Source organism: Plasmodium sp. gorilla clade G2 (genome assembly GCF_900097015.1).
Source record: "Plasmodium sp. gorilla clade G2 genome assembly, chromosome: 3".
Lineage (NCBI taxonomy): Eukaryota > Apicomplexa > Aconoidasida > Haemosporida > Plasmodiidae > Plasmodium > Plasmodium adleri (nom. inval.).
In genome coordinates this window covers 560978-578839 of record NC_041695.1, presented here as the reverse complement: position 1 = coordinate 578839, position 17862 = coordinate 560978, and the positions used below count along the sequence as shown (strand labels likewise).

Below are 17862 nucleotides of genomic sequence, written 5' to 3'. Positions count from 1 at the left end.
TAAATGTATATATTATATATATATATTATATATATATGTATACATATTTGTTTTGTTTTGTTTTGTGTTGTTTTATTTTCTTTTTTTTTTTTTTGTTGTTGCTTTAATATATGTATTTATTAATTTGTATATTTTAATCTTTTTTTTTTTTTATGTACCTCTTTATTTTATTTTTTTTTTTTAAATTAAAAAAATTTATTAATTTTAAATTGTTTCAATTCAATTAAAGTTTTTTATATAATATAAATAAATAAATATATAAATATATATTATATATATATTATATATATATATATTTTTTTTTTTTTTTTCTTATCACTTATGTGAAAAGGCTAATTTTATTATTCATTTACAGCTTCTTTTTTTTAAAAAATAAAAAAAAAAAAAAAAAAAAAAAAAAAAGGAAAAATGTAAGATGAAACATATATAAATATAAACATATAAATAAATAAATATATATATATATACATATACATGTTTATCTTACACTTGAGGTTGTAACATAATATATACACATAATCCATATTTTTTCAAATATACATTTTTTTAAAAATACACTTAAACGGTTATTACATTATATCATATAATATAATATAATATCTATATGTTTTTTCTCATTTTTTTTTTTTTTTTTTATTTTTTTTATTTTTTTAAAAGAAAAAACCTAAGACCTTTCCTCCTGTATGTTTTCTTCTAGCTTCTTCGTGATCCATAATTCCATAGGGTGTTGTTAAAATTAAATGACCAAAAAGTCTACTGGGTAATATGCTAGTAATAATCTTCTCAATTTCATCAAGCTTAACATCATATCTAAATAAATTCAAAACAACAAGAATAAATTGTATTCATATTTAATATTATGTAAAAAATGATATGTATATATATAAACATATATACACACATATATATATATATATATATAAACATATATATACACATATATACATATATATATAATATATGCCACTTTTATATTACCTTGGTGATATAACGGCACATTTGTTTATTCTTCCTAACAAATTCACAACAATTTTTCCTGATCTGTGGTCATCAACTATTTCAAAACTTCCTATATATCCTTTCTTTTGCATATATTGTAAAAATTTAATTACAACTTTTGAGGAAGGTCTTATTAAAACTTGTCGTCTTCCTCTTTTCTCGGCATTGTTTATGGTTTTTAAACAGTCAGCTAAAACGCTCATTCGTACCATCTATAAAAATGAAAGAAAATATATTTATACATATTATATATTATATATACCACACTATTGTAATAATAAATATATTATATTAATATTTTTATTCTCTATAAAATAATATATATATATATATATATATATCATATTATTCTTTTTATAAAAATATATTTTAAACATATCCATAAATAAATACATATATAAATAAATACATAAATACATATATATATATTTATTTATTTTTTCTTTATATTTATTTATATATTACCTTGAATTACAATTAAAATTAAAAATTTATATTTATTATTATATTTTTTTAAATAATTTAGTTTTATTTATTATTTTTTTTTTTTTTTTTAATTCCTCTTTTCTTATAATAAGAAAAAATAATTATTCAAAAGAAAAAATTTCTAAAAATTAAGCAAATTATAATAATAAAAATATATGTTTCAAAAATGAAAAATAAAATTAATTTTTTTTTTTTTTTTTTTTTTTCCTAAGTATAAATAAAATAAAGAAATTTTATAAAGTAAATTTCTTGAATTTTATATAATACATATTTATTATATATATATAAACATATTTATTTTATATTATGAAAAATAATTTTACATATAATTATTATTTAATATATATATATAATATTATGTTGTATGTATATAAAATATAAACCGTAAAATCAATCCTTTTTTTATATGTATGTTATATTTGTAATTAAAATATAATTATATATTATAAATATTTAATTAATATTTATTTAATTTTTTTTTTTTTTTAGTGTTTCTTCCTATGCTTAATACAAATATATAATATATATATACCCATAAATATTATATATATATAATATATTTTTTAATAGGTGAATAAGGGTAATACAAATAAATTATATATATTATATATATATATAATATTAAGGGTAAATCAAATAATATATAATTATATAATTATATATATATATATATTTTATTATATACTATGTATTTTTTATTTTTTATTTTTTATTATCACTCTATAAATAAATAATATACCTTTTTTTTTTTTTTTTTTTTTTTTTGTAAGATCTAAATTTATAATCATTTTTATCTTTTTAAAAATGTTTCTAAATATTAATAATTTTTCATATACATATCTATTTGTAATATTTATTTATTTTTTTTTTTTTACGCATTTTTCCACCCCCATATTGTTGTAATATATATAAATAAAAAAAAAAAAAAAGAACAAAAGATATTTATTTAAATTTTGTTTTTATTATGTTGTAAAATATTAATATAATATTATATTTAATTATAACCCGGCTGTTCATAGAAAAAATCCAAATTATATATATCTATGTGTTGTATTAATATATTTATAAACTGACAAGTTTTAAAAACGTTTAATTAAAGAAATAAAATATTAAAAACAAAAAAAAAAAAAAAAAAAAAAAAAAAATAATAATAATAAAACATTAAACATATATGCTATAGGGGTATGAACCATTAATATATATATGGAAAAAAAAAATGACATAAAAGTGGAATATATATATATAATATATATATTTATTTATTTATTTATTTATTTATATACATATGTGAAATAAAAATAATAAAAAAAAAATTGGTTTCTAGATAATGATTTTAAGAAGAAAAAAATGTTACATAAAAATGTATAAGACTGTCATACTGTGATAGAGCTCTTATTTTTCGTTTATATATATTTCTTTAGATATGCCATATGAATAGGTAAAATATATATATATATATATTTATTTATTTCCAACAATTTTTGAACTGTGCATTTTTTTTAAAGTTGGTTATAGTAAATTCTTAATTTATTTTTTGTTTATATATTCTTGTCACTATTCAAATTTCTATATTTATTTAATCATATTATACATAATAAATTATTTCCTTTATTCATATGTGTCTTCTTCTTATTCCTTCCTGTACTAACTTCTCTGTTAAATTTCCTGTGATTTGAGTTAAATGGCTAGTTGCCGTTTGGCTAATTTTCTGAACAGTGTCATCTATAATTTTTTCATGTTTCAATAAAATGGGACGAATTATATAGTTGTATACCATTACTGCTCCTCGTACCTGGGGCATATACAAATATAAAAGAAAGAGCAATTTTATTAGGTAATAAAAAGGTACCCAAAATAATATTATGTCAATTAAATATTCAATAAAAAAAAACAAAGAAAAAACCACCCAATATGTTAACCATAATTTAGTTTCCTCTCTGCTTTGAGATTCAACAGCTTTGAAGGATTGATACGCTGTAAAGTCATAAACAAATTGTAAAAGGGGGTTATATGTAAATGGCCATATTAAGTATAGACAAATATATATATATATATATATATATATATATTTTTATTTGCATGAACACGTTCATGTAAATTTGATATATTTTTATGAACACGCAAGGTAAAAATATGTATATGTATATAAATTTGTTCAGGTAAAAAATATATATATATATATATATGTTTATTGATTGACACACACATGTACAAAATATTTACATTAAATAGTGTTTATATATTCACAATATGTTATAAAAGATGTGTATTTTAATTAATAAATTTATATGACATTTAAAATGTTCTTTATATATATGTATATATTTATATATATGTATATTTTATTATTTTATTTTTTTAATACCCGGATAAGCAAAGCCAACGACATTACAAATAATTGCAGCACCCCATCCAAAAACTAAAGAAAGAAATATAAATATGGAAAAAGGTACGATAATATAAGATGGTTTAACACCAAATTTTTTTCCTATATTATTTAAGAATGGATATTTTTTAACATAATCATCTATATTGTTAAATACTCTACTAACATCTAAATTATTTAATTTATCACTAAAAACGTTTGATGATATTCTTTTAAGACTATTCAGTGATGTATTGGTCCTTTCATCTTTATGTTTATACAACTTGGTCATTTTCATTTTGTCATATAATTTTTTTTTGTATACAATTAAAAAATATATGTTAAATATTGTAAATAATTAATATATATATATATAAATATATATTGTTTTATTGATATTTATAATGTTAAATAAACTATTTGATGACATACAAATATTATGTTTGACATATGCAAATTAAATGTACATATATATATATATATATATATATATATATATATATATATGTATGTATGTATGTATATTTATTTTTTAATATGTTAAATATACTCAATCTTAATAAAAATAATCAGAAAGTATTATATTTTACACTATAATATATAAATATGTGTTTATCCACAACCAAAAATATATATCTGTTCATATATATATATATATAAGAACTATTTATTTATATTTTTATTTTTCATTCAAATTTAATAAAAAGATAAAAAAAAAAAAAAATAATAAATAAAGAGAATTTTTTTTAATTTTCTCGAACTCTTAATGTTGGAAATTTATTTACAATTATTTCTTTTGAATGAATAATATATATATTACACACTAATTTATTATATATATATAAATATTTATATATATATATATATATATATATATATATATATATTATATATGTTTTATTTTTTTTATATCATAAAAATTAAAACTCCAAAAGTGCAACAAAAAAAAAAAAATTATATTTATTAAAATAAGGGGAAAAAAATAAAATATAATCTTAATTTTTTTTTTTTTGACTTATATACGAATATACTTATAAATTTATTTATACAAATGATCTTCCTTTCTTATTATAGCTATAATATATAATATATAAATATTATATAATATATTTAATATTAAGGAAATATATATAATATATATATATATAATTAGAGATATATTTATATCAATGCTAAAAAAAAAATAATAATAAAATAAACAAACATATACACATAATATATTGAGATATATATATATATAAAAGAAGGAAAATAAGGAGAAAGAAAAATAATATAAAATATATATTAACTTATTTTAGTATATTAATATATATATATATAATTTATATTTAATATATATTATTATGTACAACGAAAAAATGAAAAAAATGTGCAAAAAAAAAAAAAAAAAAAAAAAAATATATAAATATATTAAAGATCCTTAAAAATACGTAAGGGAGAAAAACAATATTTTTTTTTTTCTTATTTTTTTTTTCTTGATGAAATTATATATTTGTAAAATAAAATAATATATATATATATTTTTAAATGAATTCTTTTTTTTAAGATTATATCTATAATTAAGGTTTAAAAATAAAAGTTCATATAATTACTCTCTTTAAAAATAGCATAAAAAAAAAAAAAAAAAAAAAAAAAAAAAAGACAAAAAGATAGCACATATATTATATATATATATATATATTTGTAATATCATGTGCATGTTTTTTTTTTTTTTTTCTTTTTTTTGAATAACATATATAAGGAAATAAATTATCTCTAAATATATTATATATATATCTTATAATATATTTCTAAATTTCGGATGTTCCTTGTTTAATTATATAAAGATACACTTTTAATTATAATCTATTTATATGCATATTTATTTATAGTCATCTACTGATGCCTTAAACATTCTCAGTCTTTTTTCTCTTAAATGTATTATTATACAATATTATAGCATAAAAAAAAAAATAAATAAAATAAAATAATACAAAACAATAATATAATATATATATATATATAATATTACATTTATTTGTAATCAAATTAAGGGTAGTAAATAAACATATCATATTTTTAATATAATATATAAAAATTATTCTACAACAAATTTTATCAGAGAAAAACATATAAGGGGGATTCAAACCCACAAAAAAAAAAAAAAAAAAAAAAAAAAAAATTTAAATATTATATTGTTATGAATATATTTAATATATATATATATATATTTTAAAAAAAAGAAACATATAGATTTTAATTATTTTAACATGTTTATATAATTATTATTTTTTTTTATTTTTTTTTTCAATTATAACTTTTATATAAATATATAATATACCATTAAATATTATTATATTATACATACATATATATAATATATATATAATATATATATTATATATGTATAGGAGATATTTTATATATTTATACACATATATATATAAAAATAATTACATGTTTTATATTTTTAAAAAATAAACAAAAGTGTAGAATGTTTACATAACAAAAATATTAAATATATTTAATAAGAGAAAAATATATATATTATATATATATACATATATATATATAATATGAAAAATATAACTATTAATTTGTAAAAAAAAAAAAAAAAAAAAAAAAAAAAAAAAAGTTAAACAATATATATGAATATATATAATATAATATATATATATATATATACATAAATATACAATATTTATATATATATATAAATATACTTAAGTATATATTATATTTATATTTTATTTTTTGATTTTTATATTTTATACAATTGAGTTAAGTGGATGGATCCCATAAATATATAAATATACAATAGGTTCAGAAATTATATGTTTATTTATTTATTTATTTATTTATTTTTTTTTTCCAATTATATTTAATAAAATACAAGAAAAAAAAATATATTACATATTATATTATATATATGTATGTATTTATAATAATAATATTATATATTACATATATATATATATATATATATATATTTTTTTTTTTTTTTTTTATCATACATATTTACCAATTGTGCTATATTTTTTTGACCTCGGCAAATTTAGGTTCCAAAAAAAAAAAAAAAAAAAAAAAAAAAAAAAAGTCTATTATTATATATAATATATAGAGTAATTTTCTTATGAAATATAAAAAACCAAAAAAAATAAAAAGTAAAAAATAAAAAAATAAAAAATAAAAAAGAAAGAAGAAAACAAGTCCAAATATAAGTTATTTATAGATTTTTTTTTTTTAAACTAAAAATAAAAATGATTAAATACTTATATATATGACATACCGTAAAATATATTAAATCAAATTTAAAAACAAAGAAAGAAAAAAAAAAAAAAAATTTTTTTTTTTTTTTTGTTTGTTAATGAATGAATGCATACTTATAAGAGAAGCTTTTACATTTATTTATAATCTCTTTATATGTGCAATTTTTTTTTTTTTTTTTTTTGTATTTTTAAATAATTATATTTATATTATAATATATTATATTATATTGTTTGCTTTTTTTTTTTTTTTTTCCATTCTGTTAGTAACCATTTGATTATTGTGATTAAAAGTGAAATAAATTGAGCATAAATTATACACCTATATATAAAAAAAAAAAAAAAAAAAAAAAAAGTCCAAAACAAGAACACACATATATTATATATATATTATATATATTATATATATATATATATATAATTTAATTTTATTATTTATTTTTTTAATTAAGATGCCACCAAATAATTCCAAATATGTGTTAGATCCAGTGAGCATAAAAGCTGTTTGTGGAGGGGAAGAATCATATATTAGATGTGTCGAATATGGAAAAGCAAAAGCTCATTATAGTAATATCAATTTATTAACAAAAGCTATATTAGCTGGTATGTTTGTTGGACTGTGCGCACACGCATCAGGGATTGCAGGTTTGATTTATATATATTAAAAAGTGTATCCACATCAAGTGTTCACACATATATATATATATTAATATTATTATAATTTTTTTTATTTTTTTTATTTTTTTTTTTTTTTTTTTTTTTTTTTTTTTTTTTTTGAATTTATAGGAGGATTGTTTTATTATCACAAATTAAGAGAAATCGTAGGAGCATCTATGAGTGTGTTTGTATATGGTTTTACCTTTCCTATAGCTTTTATGTGTATTATATGTACAGGTTCTGATTTGTTTACTGGTAATACTTTAGCTGTAAGTATAGCATTATATGAGAAGAAAGTAAAACTATTGGATTATTTTCGAGTAATGACTATATCATTATTTGGAAATTATGTTGGTGCTGTAGCATTTGCATTCTTTGTTTCTTATTTATCAGGAGCATTTACGAATGTTAATGTTATAGAAAAAAATCATTTTTTTCAATTTTTAAATGATATAGCTGAAAAAAAGGTTCACCATACATTTGTTGAATGTGTAGCTTTAGCTATAGGTTGTAACATATTTGTATGTTTGGCTGTATATTTTGTTTTAACACTAAAAGATGGTGCTGGTTATGTTTTCAGTGTATTCTTTGCTGTTTATGCTTTTGCTATAGCAGGATATGAACACATTATAGCTAATATTTACACACTAAATATTGCTTTAATGGTTAAGACAAAAATTTCTTTTTATGAGGCATATATAAAAAATTTATTGCCCACCTTGTTAGGAAATTATGTAAGTTTATAAAGATAAAATGAAAAAAAAGGAAATATATACACATATATAAATAAATAAATATATATATATATATATATATATTATGTGAATTTATTTCATTTTATTTATTTTATTTTTTATTTTTGTAGATTGCCGGTGCAATTGTTTTGGGTTTACCATTATATTATATTTATAAAGAGCATTATTATAATTTTGAAAGATCGAAAAGAGATGGCAATGATGCTCAAATGAAAAGGTAATACATCATAATATATGTAATGTATATTTATGTCACATTTGTATGTTTTACTTTAATTTATTTGTTTTTTTTTTTTTCTTTTTTTTTTAGTTTATCTATTGAATTACGCAATTGAGATAATGGCATATAAATACATTTTAGGTTACAAAAGGAAGATATAAATAATAATCTACAAATAAAAAATATAACCTTCATAATATATATATATATATATATTGAATAAATAAATGATTATATAATTATTTTGGGTGTTTTTATTATTAATGATTTTTTCTTGTTAATTTACGAGTACTAATAAAAATATCTCATTATTTTATATATACTATTGTCTTTATGTTTTTTTATTTAATTACAAGATTATTAAAAAATGTTGTTACAAATGAATTATTTATAATGTATATTCTATTTTTTATTTTATTAATTTTTTTTTTTTTTTCCCTGCATATTTTACAACAACATATATATATATATATATATATATGTGTGTGTATATTCATTTATCTTTTTTATGTTTATATTTTTTTTTTTAAATTTACTTATTCCTACACATTGTCATGTTGTTCATATAAATTTTATTTTAAACTATGAATTCATTCATAACAAAAATATATAAATATTTATATATATTTATAATACGAATTGAAGGTATTGTGTTGTATTATCACAATATTTGGAAATATAATGATAAAACAAACTTGTATGAACAAATAATTTATTTATTTTATATTATTAAAACGTTGTGGCTATTATCAGTTTGAAATTGGTAGACCCACAATAAAATATCAAAAAAAAAAAAAAAAAATAAAAAATAAAAAATAAAAAATAAAAATATATAAATAAATAAACAAATAGGAAGCATTTTAATATTATGTAATACATACATAATAACCATGTCATATATATATATATATATATATATATTTTTTTTTCTATCACATGTTTGCGCTGATGCCTGTGTTTATATTGTTGATTACTTTTTGTGTAAGAATGTTGTGAGAATTTTTTGTGTTTTGTATAAGTTCACATATAAGAAGAATATTTTTATTATAATTATTAGTAATATCTTGTATATGTTTGATAATATTATTAATTTGATTAATTTCTCTATTTGTTTTAATATTGAGATCTTCAACCTTTTGATATATATCTTTTACTTTTTGTTGTATTAATATAGTGTTTTGTTGTTCATGATTAATTTTTTGATTCCATTTTATTTGTTCTTGTTTTAGATTTTCTTTTGTATCTTGTATAATTTGATCTTGTTGTGTATTTTTTGTAATAAGATTTTGTTTATCATCTGATAACGATTTATATTTTTTCTCTATATTTTTAAGATTATTTTTTTTTTCAATATGTAATTTAATTGTATTTTCAATATGTTTATCTACTGCAGTTAATAAATCTACTAATTTTTTAATACAAGTATCAGCTATATTCATTTTATTTTTCATATCTTCATTTTTTTTTTTATCATCTTCAAAATGAGATAAATGTTCATGAAGAAGATCTTTTAATTCTTCATTATATTGTTGTAATTTTTCAGGTGATGGAACAATTTGATCTTCTAAATCTTCTTTTTTTTGTCTATTTCTTGAATATTGAAATAGTAATTCATTTGTTTCATTAACGATTTTATCTTTTGTTGAATTTAAAGATATTATAAGACTTTGTTGTGAATTTAATAAATTTTGATTTTTTATAATTTCTTCTTCATAATTTCTTTTTATATTCTTTTCTTTGATAATATTATTCTTTATATCTTCATGTTTTAAAATTAATTCATTTAATTCATTTTCTATTGTTTTTAAGTCACTTTCTAAAATATCACATTTTTGTTTTTTTTCTTGAATACTTTTTATCTTTTCATTATTCTCATTATATAATTGATCTCGATATTTCATATAATGTATAAATGAATTTATTAATTTTGTCATATGACTACCTACTGGTTTAAATATATAACTTAAAATGTTATCTAAATTTAATATCTTATTAATCTTTTCACAATGTCGAATAAATCTTAAATTACCAATAGCTTGGAAATGATTCTTACCATCATTACCCATTAAATCAGAACCATCAACTTTTGGCATTGGACATATTAAACTTCCTGTATATTCTTCTATACGTATAGTCTCAATATCTTTATTTAATATATATTTTATACATATACTATATACTCCTTGTATATCTTCTGTACTCGGATTTTTTAATGTACTTGGATATATGTCCACACCATATTTGTTCATTTCACTCCTTATCTCTTCAAAACCAAGTCTTGGAACCAAATCGTTTGAAATGCTACCCATCTTATTCATTGTGAAAAATATAAATAGCCACAATCAAATAGTATCAACAGAATAAATTATATACATATGTATATATATTAATATATATATATTTATATATATATATATTTATATATGTATGTATTCTTTTTAAAATATTATATTACAAAATCATATATTTTAAGACATGTTATATAATATAAAGGAGAAAACATAAATCTATCATACACTTTTTATTGTGAAATGCCAAACATTACGTAGTTCAAAATAAATTTTACACAATCATAAAATGTATATATGTTTGAATATTTTTATGTGGTAGTTTTACCTGAACGGCAATATTTTTTTTTTTTTTTTTTTTTTTTTTTTCTTTTTGGCTATACAGAATTATGGCTGTTCATACAATTTATTGTTCATAAACATATATATATAAAAAAAAAAAAAAAAAAAAAAAAAAAAAAAAAAAAATATTATGAATATATATATATATATATAAGAAATAAGTTATAAAAAGGTCATATTTTATAATATATATAAAATAATATATTATATATATGTTATTTGAAAATACTTTATTAGTTTATTTAATTAGTTTATTTTGTTATATAAATATATATATATATATATATATATATATATATTTATTTATATTTATATATTTAATTGCATAAAAACAGCAGACATTAATAATTAATACACAATAATTGAACATGTAAATTTAAAATATGCATAACATATATAAATAATATATACATATTTTTTATTATTATTTAATAAATCATGGATAATATATTATATATATGAATAAAGGAAAGATTTATGTGTAAATTATGAAATACATTTAAAAAATATTTACACGTATACATATATATATATATATATATATATATATATATTATATATATATATATATATATATTATATATATATATATATATTTTTTTTTTTTTTTTTTTTTTTAAATGTGCGTTATATGTCATTCCTTTTATCTAACATTCTTCACATTTTTATAAATAATTATAAACAAATATAAATTTTCCATTTAATATTTCGAATTAAATATGAAGGTGTTTTTCTTTTATGAATTTTGAGAATATATATATAGCATTCGCAATAAGTTTAATTTAAATAAATGAACAATATGTCTGTCATATTATATATATATATATAAATATTTACTAAAATTTTGTCATCTAAATATTATACATGTTCACAAATAAAGACTATAACATGTTAATATATATATAATTTATATGTTTTAATATATTCTTATCTAAGTCACACAAAAAATAAAATAAAATAAAATAAAAAATAAAGATTACTATATTATTAAAATTATAAATATTGCAAATATGTAGGTTCTTTACATATTATTACACTCATATAATTATGTTTAAAATATTCCTCATATATTAAATAAAACCATACACATATGATGAAATATATATATATAAATATATATATATATATATATATATATATATTTTAATTTCACCTTTCATTCCTTATAATATTTAAGAAAAAGATGTTATTTTTTTAAATTATCATTTTATTTTATTTAATTTTTCTTATTCCTTATAAGATGTAAGAGGTAGAAAAAATTAAAATTATAAAAATATATTTACCAATGGCTTCAAAATTATGTATATATATATATATACATATATATATAATATATAGTATAAATTAATATATTTATTTTTTTATTTTTTTTTTTTTTTTTTTGTTACAAATATGTACTGGTATATAATTATGGAATAAGGAGAAAAAAAAAAAAAAAAAAAAAAAAAAATAACAGTCAGTTATATATAATGAACAAATTATATATATTTATAGGAATCATATTTATTATATTATGTTCTGACTTTAGTAATAATGTAAATAAAAACAATATATGGAAATCTCATTATTCCATTTTTTTGAAAGAAAGATTTAATAGAAACAATAATTATTATAATAATTATTATAATAATGAATATAATAATATAGGTAGGAAAAAAAAAAAAAAAAAAAAATATATTTATCGTCCAAACCTTGGTTATATATTTCTACCTTTTAATAATAAACTTGGTCGTTCTAATACTTACAATAATGTATCAAGAAATGAATGTATAGTTGATTATATAACAAACAAAAAGATGCAAAGAGGAAATATTTTCCTTTATCATAATGTGCAAGCTATAAATAAGAAAATGAAATTAAAATATAATGTATCTATATGTGCTGAAAATAAAAAAAGAAATAACCATGTGTTCATGGATAATAACTGGGGAGAATCTTTTCAAAATGACAAGACAGAAGCAGTAATTGATAAAAACATTCCTAGTAATGTAATTAATAATGACAATGAAAATAATCCTGAGTATGAGGGTATGCCTAACCACCTAAGTGATAGTAATTTAGAAAGTGCTTTGAAGAAAGCAGAAGAATATATTAAAGGAAAAAAAGATGATATAATAGAAAGAAGGGAAAAAGAAAAAAAGAAAAAAATTGTTGAAAAAATGAAAGGTGATGAAGATGTTTTTTCAGATAAGTTATTAGATTTAAAAATATATGATATGTTAAAATATGTATATAGAAATAATATATATAGGACATCTCATCAATTAGTAAATAGTGTATGCATGTGGATGAAAAATACGTATTCTACTTATGTAGATACTAATAAAGAAATAGAACGAAGAAAAAAAATGAAGCAACAAAAAGATAAGGTAGAAAATGAGGAAGAAGATAAAGAAAAAGATGCAAAAGATTCAAAAGATGAAGAAAAAAAAGAGGAATTAATAAATTCAAGTGATAATCAAAGTAATACAAAACACAATGAAACTGATATTAATTATAAAAGGGTCGATGTTAATATCGATGAAGATATAACAAAAGGAGAAAACACCCCCCCCCCCAAAAAAAAAAAAAAGGACGAAATTGAAAGTGAAATTATAGAAAAAGATATTTCAACAAATTATAGTAAAGATAGAAATGTACAGTATTTAAATACTTTTTCTTTTGATAAAAATAATGAAAAACTGAATAATGAAATGGAGAGCTTAAAATTGTATAATAAAAAAAATTTAAGTAAATATTTTTTTTCTCTCTATAAAGGAAATATATTAAAACAGTTGGTAACCGAAGGTGAGGATTTACACCAGAAGGATGAATATATGGAAAGAAAAAAAAAGGATAACATAAATAAATGTGATAGTATAAATAATAATATGTTACATAATAATAATAATAACACATATGGTAGTAATAATAATAATAATAATATGTTAGATAATAATTACTTCGATAAAAGAGTAAAAGACACGCTAACACAGGAATTATTTCTTTATGATGAAGAATATTATATAGATAAAGAAAGATATATGAAATCTAATGTTACTATAGAATTTAATATTTATGATACTTATAGTGATAATGTTATTTTAAATAATAAAAAAACAAATTCAACTATGTTAGAGTTCCCATTAATAGATAGTCATCATATTATTCAGAAGTGTATATTAACAATGAAAAAATTAGAAAAGGCTATATTTTATATTAAAAATAATTTATTATTTCATACATTTAACTACAATGATAACCCTACAAATAATGATGATAGAAATATATATGATGTTATAATAAATGAAGAATGGGTTAAAATGGAATTATATTTATGTAATATATATGGTATCAATGAAAAATGGATGGGTATTACTCCTAATATGTTTGAGAATGAAGAAAAGACAAATATGTTTTTAAAAAATTATAACATGGAGAATCCTCAAAATAATATTATTACTTTAGGGGACCCAATTAATAGTACTAACGCAATAACTAATGACACAAATGATGAAATTATAAATAAAATAAATGATGATAAAAATGGTACTTTAAAAAAAAATACTACTCAAGTTGAAAAAGGTTCTAGTAATAATAATGTAAAGGATGTTTTAAATAATTCAGGGTATGTGTCATGCGCTGGTTTGAAGGATGGAAATGTTGCAAGTGATAAAAATTTTGCAGGTGACAAAAATATTGCAAGTGACAAAAATGTTGAGAGTGACAAAAATATTGCAAGTGACAAAAATGTTGAGAGTGACAAAAATATTGCAAGTGACAAAAATATTGCAAGTGACAAAAATATTGCAAGTGACAAAAATATTGCAAGTGACAACAATATTGCATGTGACAAAAACATTTTAAGTGACAAGAATAACGACGTGATAGAAAAAAACTCATGCAATGCAGTGGTGGATGAAGCTAGCCAAAAGAGAAGAGAAGAAATTATAAGAAAGACTGAAGAATATGAAAGGAGAAAAGAATTAGAAATAAAAAGTGATTTATTATTAAGAAAATTAGAAAACGAAATGAAATACGATCCAGATCATTATATGTGGAAAGATTTATATCCTCAATTAAGTGAGCATCATAAAAAGAAGACTGATAAATATTTTGAAAATTTAAAAAAAGAAATGAGTGAGAATAAATGTAGTAGAGGATATACAGATAATATAAAAAAGAAACAAAGTATGAAAGGATATGATATAGGTGAAAAAATTGAAGGAAGAACAAAATATTATATATGGCATGAAAATATGTTTAGTTTTTCTTTATATTTTTTTTTACGTCCATATATAAAAAAAAAACATATTCTTATAGATATAGATAATCATTTCTTTTCATTAACAATAAATAAACATAATATTATAAAGGATGTTTTTAATCATCCTATAAATTCTTCAGATTCTGTTTGGTCCTTGACAGATAATGAAGATAACCTTTCTACTCAAAACCAAGTGATTGACATGCAATATCCTGTATATGATATAACTAATATACAAGATGAGGAAATACAAAGGTTTATAAAGAGTAAATATTCTTTGGTATATAATATATATAAGGATAACAATCATAGGTATATGTGGGGGTCTATATTTAAATCATCATAGGAGGGAAAAAAAAATTCTTTTTTTTTAGCATAAATAAAATATATGTATATATGTATATATATATATATATATATATATATATATATATGTTGCGATTTCTTTTTTTTTTTTTTTTTTTTTGTATATGTTAACATTTTAAAGTTTTTTTTTAACACGCACATAATAAAAAAATAAATAAATAAATAAATAAATAAATAAATAAATATATTGAGAACCTTTTGAATGTTTGTGCATTTATTTATTTTTTTATATTCCTATACATATTAAGAAAACATAACGTCCCTTTTTTTTTTTTTTTTCTTAGCAGTTATACGTAATATGGAAAAATAAAATATATATATATATATACATATATATATTTTTTTTTTTTTTTTTTTTTTTTTTTTTTTTTTTTTTTTTATGGTGTCCATATGTTGAGATCTGGCTTGTAAGAACTATCAGATTTATAGTATGTTATATTAATATCTTCCAGAAGATTATTATCGATAATTTCATCGTCATTATTATTTAATTTATCATAATTCGATTGTACATTTTGTGTATTTGTATAATCATGTTCTTTAATATGTTCTTTAATATTCTCTTTAATATTCTCTTTAATATTCTCTTTAATGTGTTCTTCTTTTAATTTCTTTACATCTTGTAGAAACTCTAAATAATAATGATGCGTTTTAGTTATAAGTTCTTCACTTTCTTTTTTGTCATATAATTGTTTAGATATTAGATTTAATTTCTTTGTATCTGCCATTTTATATGATCTGAACCACTCAAGTAATAAACTCAGAGTATGTGGATAGTATTTGTCGATGTCGCTTAAGGAGTTTATATCTTCATAGTGTTTATCTTCTTTCTGGAAATATATAAAAAAATATATATAGGGGATAGGTGAATGGACATAAAAATAATATAAATAAATATAAATAAATATAAATAAATATAAGATAAATGAAAAATATTTTATCATTTCATATGGGATATATATATAAAGGTAGATATAGTTGTTTGAAAAAAAATCATATTATTATGTAACATATTTTATTTGTTCCTACGTTTATGGCAATAATTTTCCAGTCCAGTTCTCCTTCGTCAATTAGTGTGAATGCTCCCAATATCTTAAAAAAATAAAAAATATAAAATAAAATAAAATAAAATAAAATAAAATAAAATGGTACTATATATATAAAATATATATCTACATATTTATATATATATATATTTATATTTATATATATGTGTGTTATTTTTGTTACCTTGACGGGTACTACTTGACCCATTTTTAGAGAGACACTTCCAATATCTATAATATCTAATGGATCATTATCTCCATTAAAAAATAATGGTTCATTATTTGTTTTTGATTTGTTTTGATATATATGTTTTGGATATTCATATGTTTGTGGTAATGCTCCATAGTTCCAATAAATGGAATTATGATAATATCTAAGTTTTCCTTTTTTTTTATCTTGTTTAATAATATTAAATTTTTCTTTTAATTGTATTTCTAATTTTATATAATTATATTTTGAAATTTCTACAACCATATTATAAGTACCATCATCATTTTTAAGATCAATATTATGCCATGGTGATATAGAAACAAAATTATCATTTTTTTTTTCAAAATATGATATAAAGAAATTTTCTTCATTTATATTATTATTATATTTTAACATATAAGTTTTTTTATTATTTATAAAAATATTACTTAATTTATCATATACATTAATATTTGAAAAAATATTGGATATTATATTATTATTTTGAAAATTCAAATTAATTTTTAATTCTTTATTTGTCTCTATAAAATAATCATTCTTATTCATTTTATTATTTATGTTTAACACATTGTTACTATTATATTTATTCTCATCTGTATTGTTACTTCCTTCAACATTTATAAGTTTGCTTCCCAT

General features: G+C 17.6%; 6 protein-coding genes across 6 annotated transcripts; 2 read left to right on the top strand and 4 right to left on the bottom strand.

The window, feature by feature from the left end:
• Positions 1-650: 650 nt before the first annotated feature.
• Positions 651-1211, bottom strand: PADL01_0315700 (40S ribosomal protein S15A, putative; the record flags this gene model as incomplete). Its single annotated transcript, XM_028684514.1, has 2 exons — positions 651-810; positions 979-1211. The coding sequence occupies 2 exons, from the start codon at positions 1209-1211 to the stop codon at positions 651-653; spliced, it is 393 nt and encodes a 130-aa protein (XP_028536571.1).
• Positions 1212-3097: 1886 nt separating this feature from the next.
• On the bottom strand, positions 3098-4148 carry PADL01_0315600 (HVA22/TB2/DP1 family protein, putative; the record flags this gene model as incomplete). The annotated part of the gene is made up of 2 exons (XM_028684503.1): positions 3098-3459; positions 3851-4148. 2 exons carry the CDS (start codon positions 4146-4148, stop codon positions 3098-3100), a joined length of 660 nt encoding a protein of 219 aa, XP_028536570.1.
• A 3399-nt stretch (positions 4149-7547) lies between these two features.
• On the top strand, positions 7548-8842 carry PADL01_0315500 (formate-nitrite transporter, putative; the record flags this gene model as incomplete). The annotated part of the gene is made up of 4 exons (XM_028684492.1): positions 7548-7740; positions 7882-8486; positions 8618-8724; positions 8818-8842. 4 exons carry the CDS (start codon positions 7548-7550, stop codon positions 8840-8842), a joined length of 930 nt encoding a protein of 309 aa, XP_028536569.1.
• Positions 8843-9659: 817 nt separating this feature from the next.
• PADL01_0315400 (kinetochore protein NUF2, putative) lies at positions 9660-11045 on the bottom strand (the record flags this gene model as incomplete). Its single annotated transcript, XM_028684481.1, has 1 exon — positions 9660-11045. The coding sequence occupies one exon, from the start codon at positions 11043-11045 to the stop codon at positions 9660-9662; it is 1386 nt and encodes a 461-aa protein (XP_028536568.1).
• Positions 11046-12826: 1781 nt separating this feature from the next.
• Positions 12827-15949, top strand: PADL01_0315300 (conserved Plasmodium protein, unknown function; the record flags this gene model as incomplete). Its single annotated transcript, XM_028684470.1, has 1 exon — positions 12827-15949. The coding sequence occupies one exon, from the start codon at positions 12827-12829 to the stop codon at positions 15947-15949; it is 3123 nt and encodes a 1040-aa protein (XP_028536567.1).
• Positions 15950-16346: 397 nt separating this feature from the next.
• On the bottom strand, positions 16347-17862 carry PADL01_0315200 (inorganic pyrophosphatase, putative; the record flags this gene model as incomplete). The annotated part of the gene is made up of 3 exons (XM_028684459.1): positions 16347-16799; positions 16999-17061; positions 17200-17862. The coding sequence occupies 3 exons, from the start codon at positions 17860-17862 to the stop codon at positions 16347-16349; spliced, it is 1179 nt and encodes a 392-aa protein (XP_028536566.1).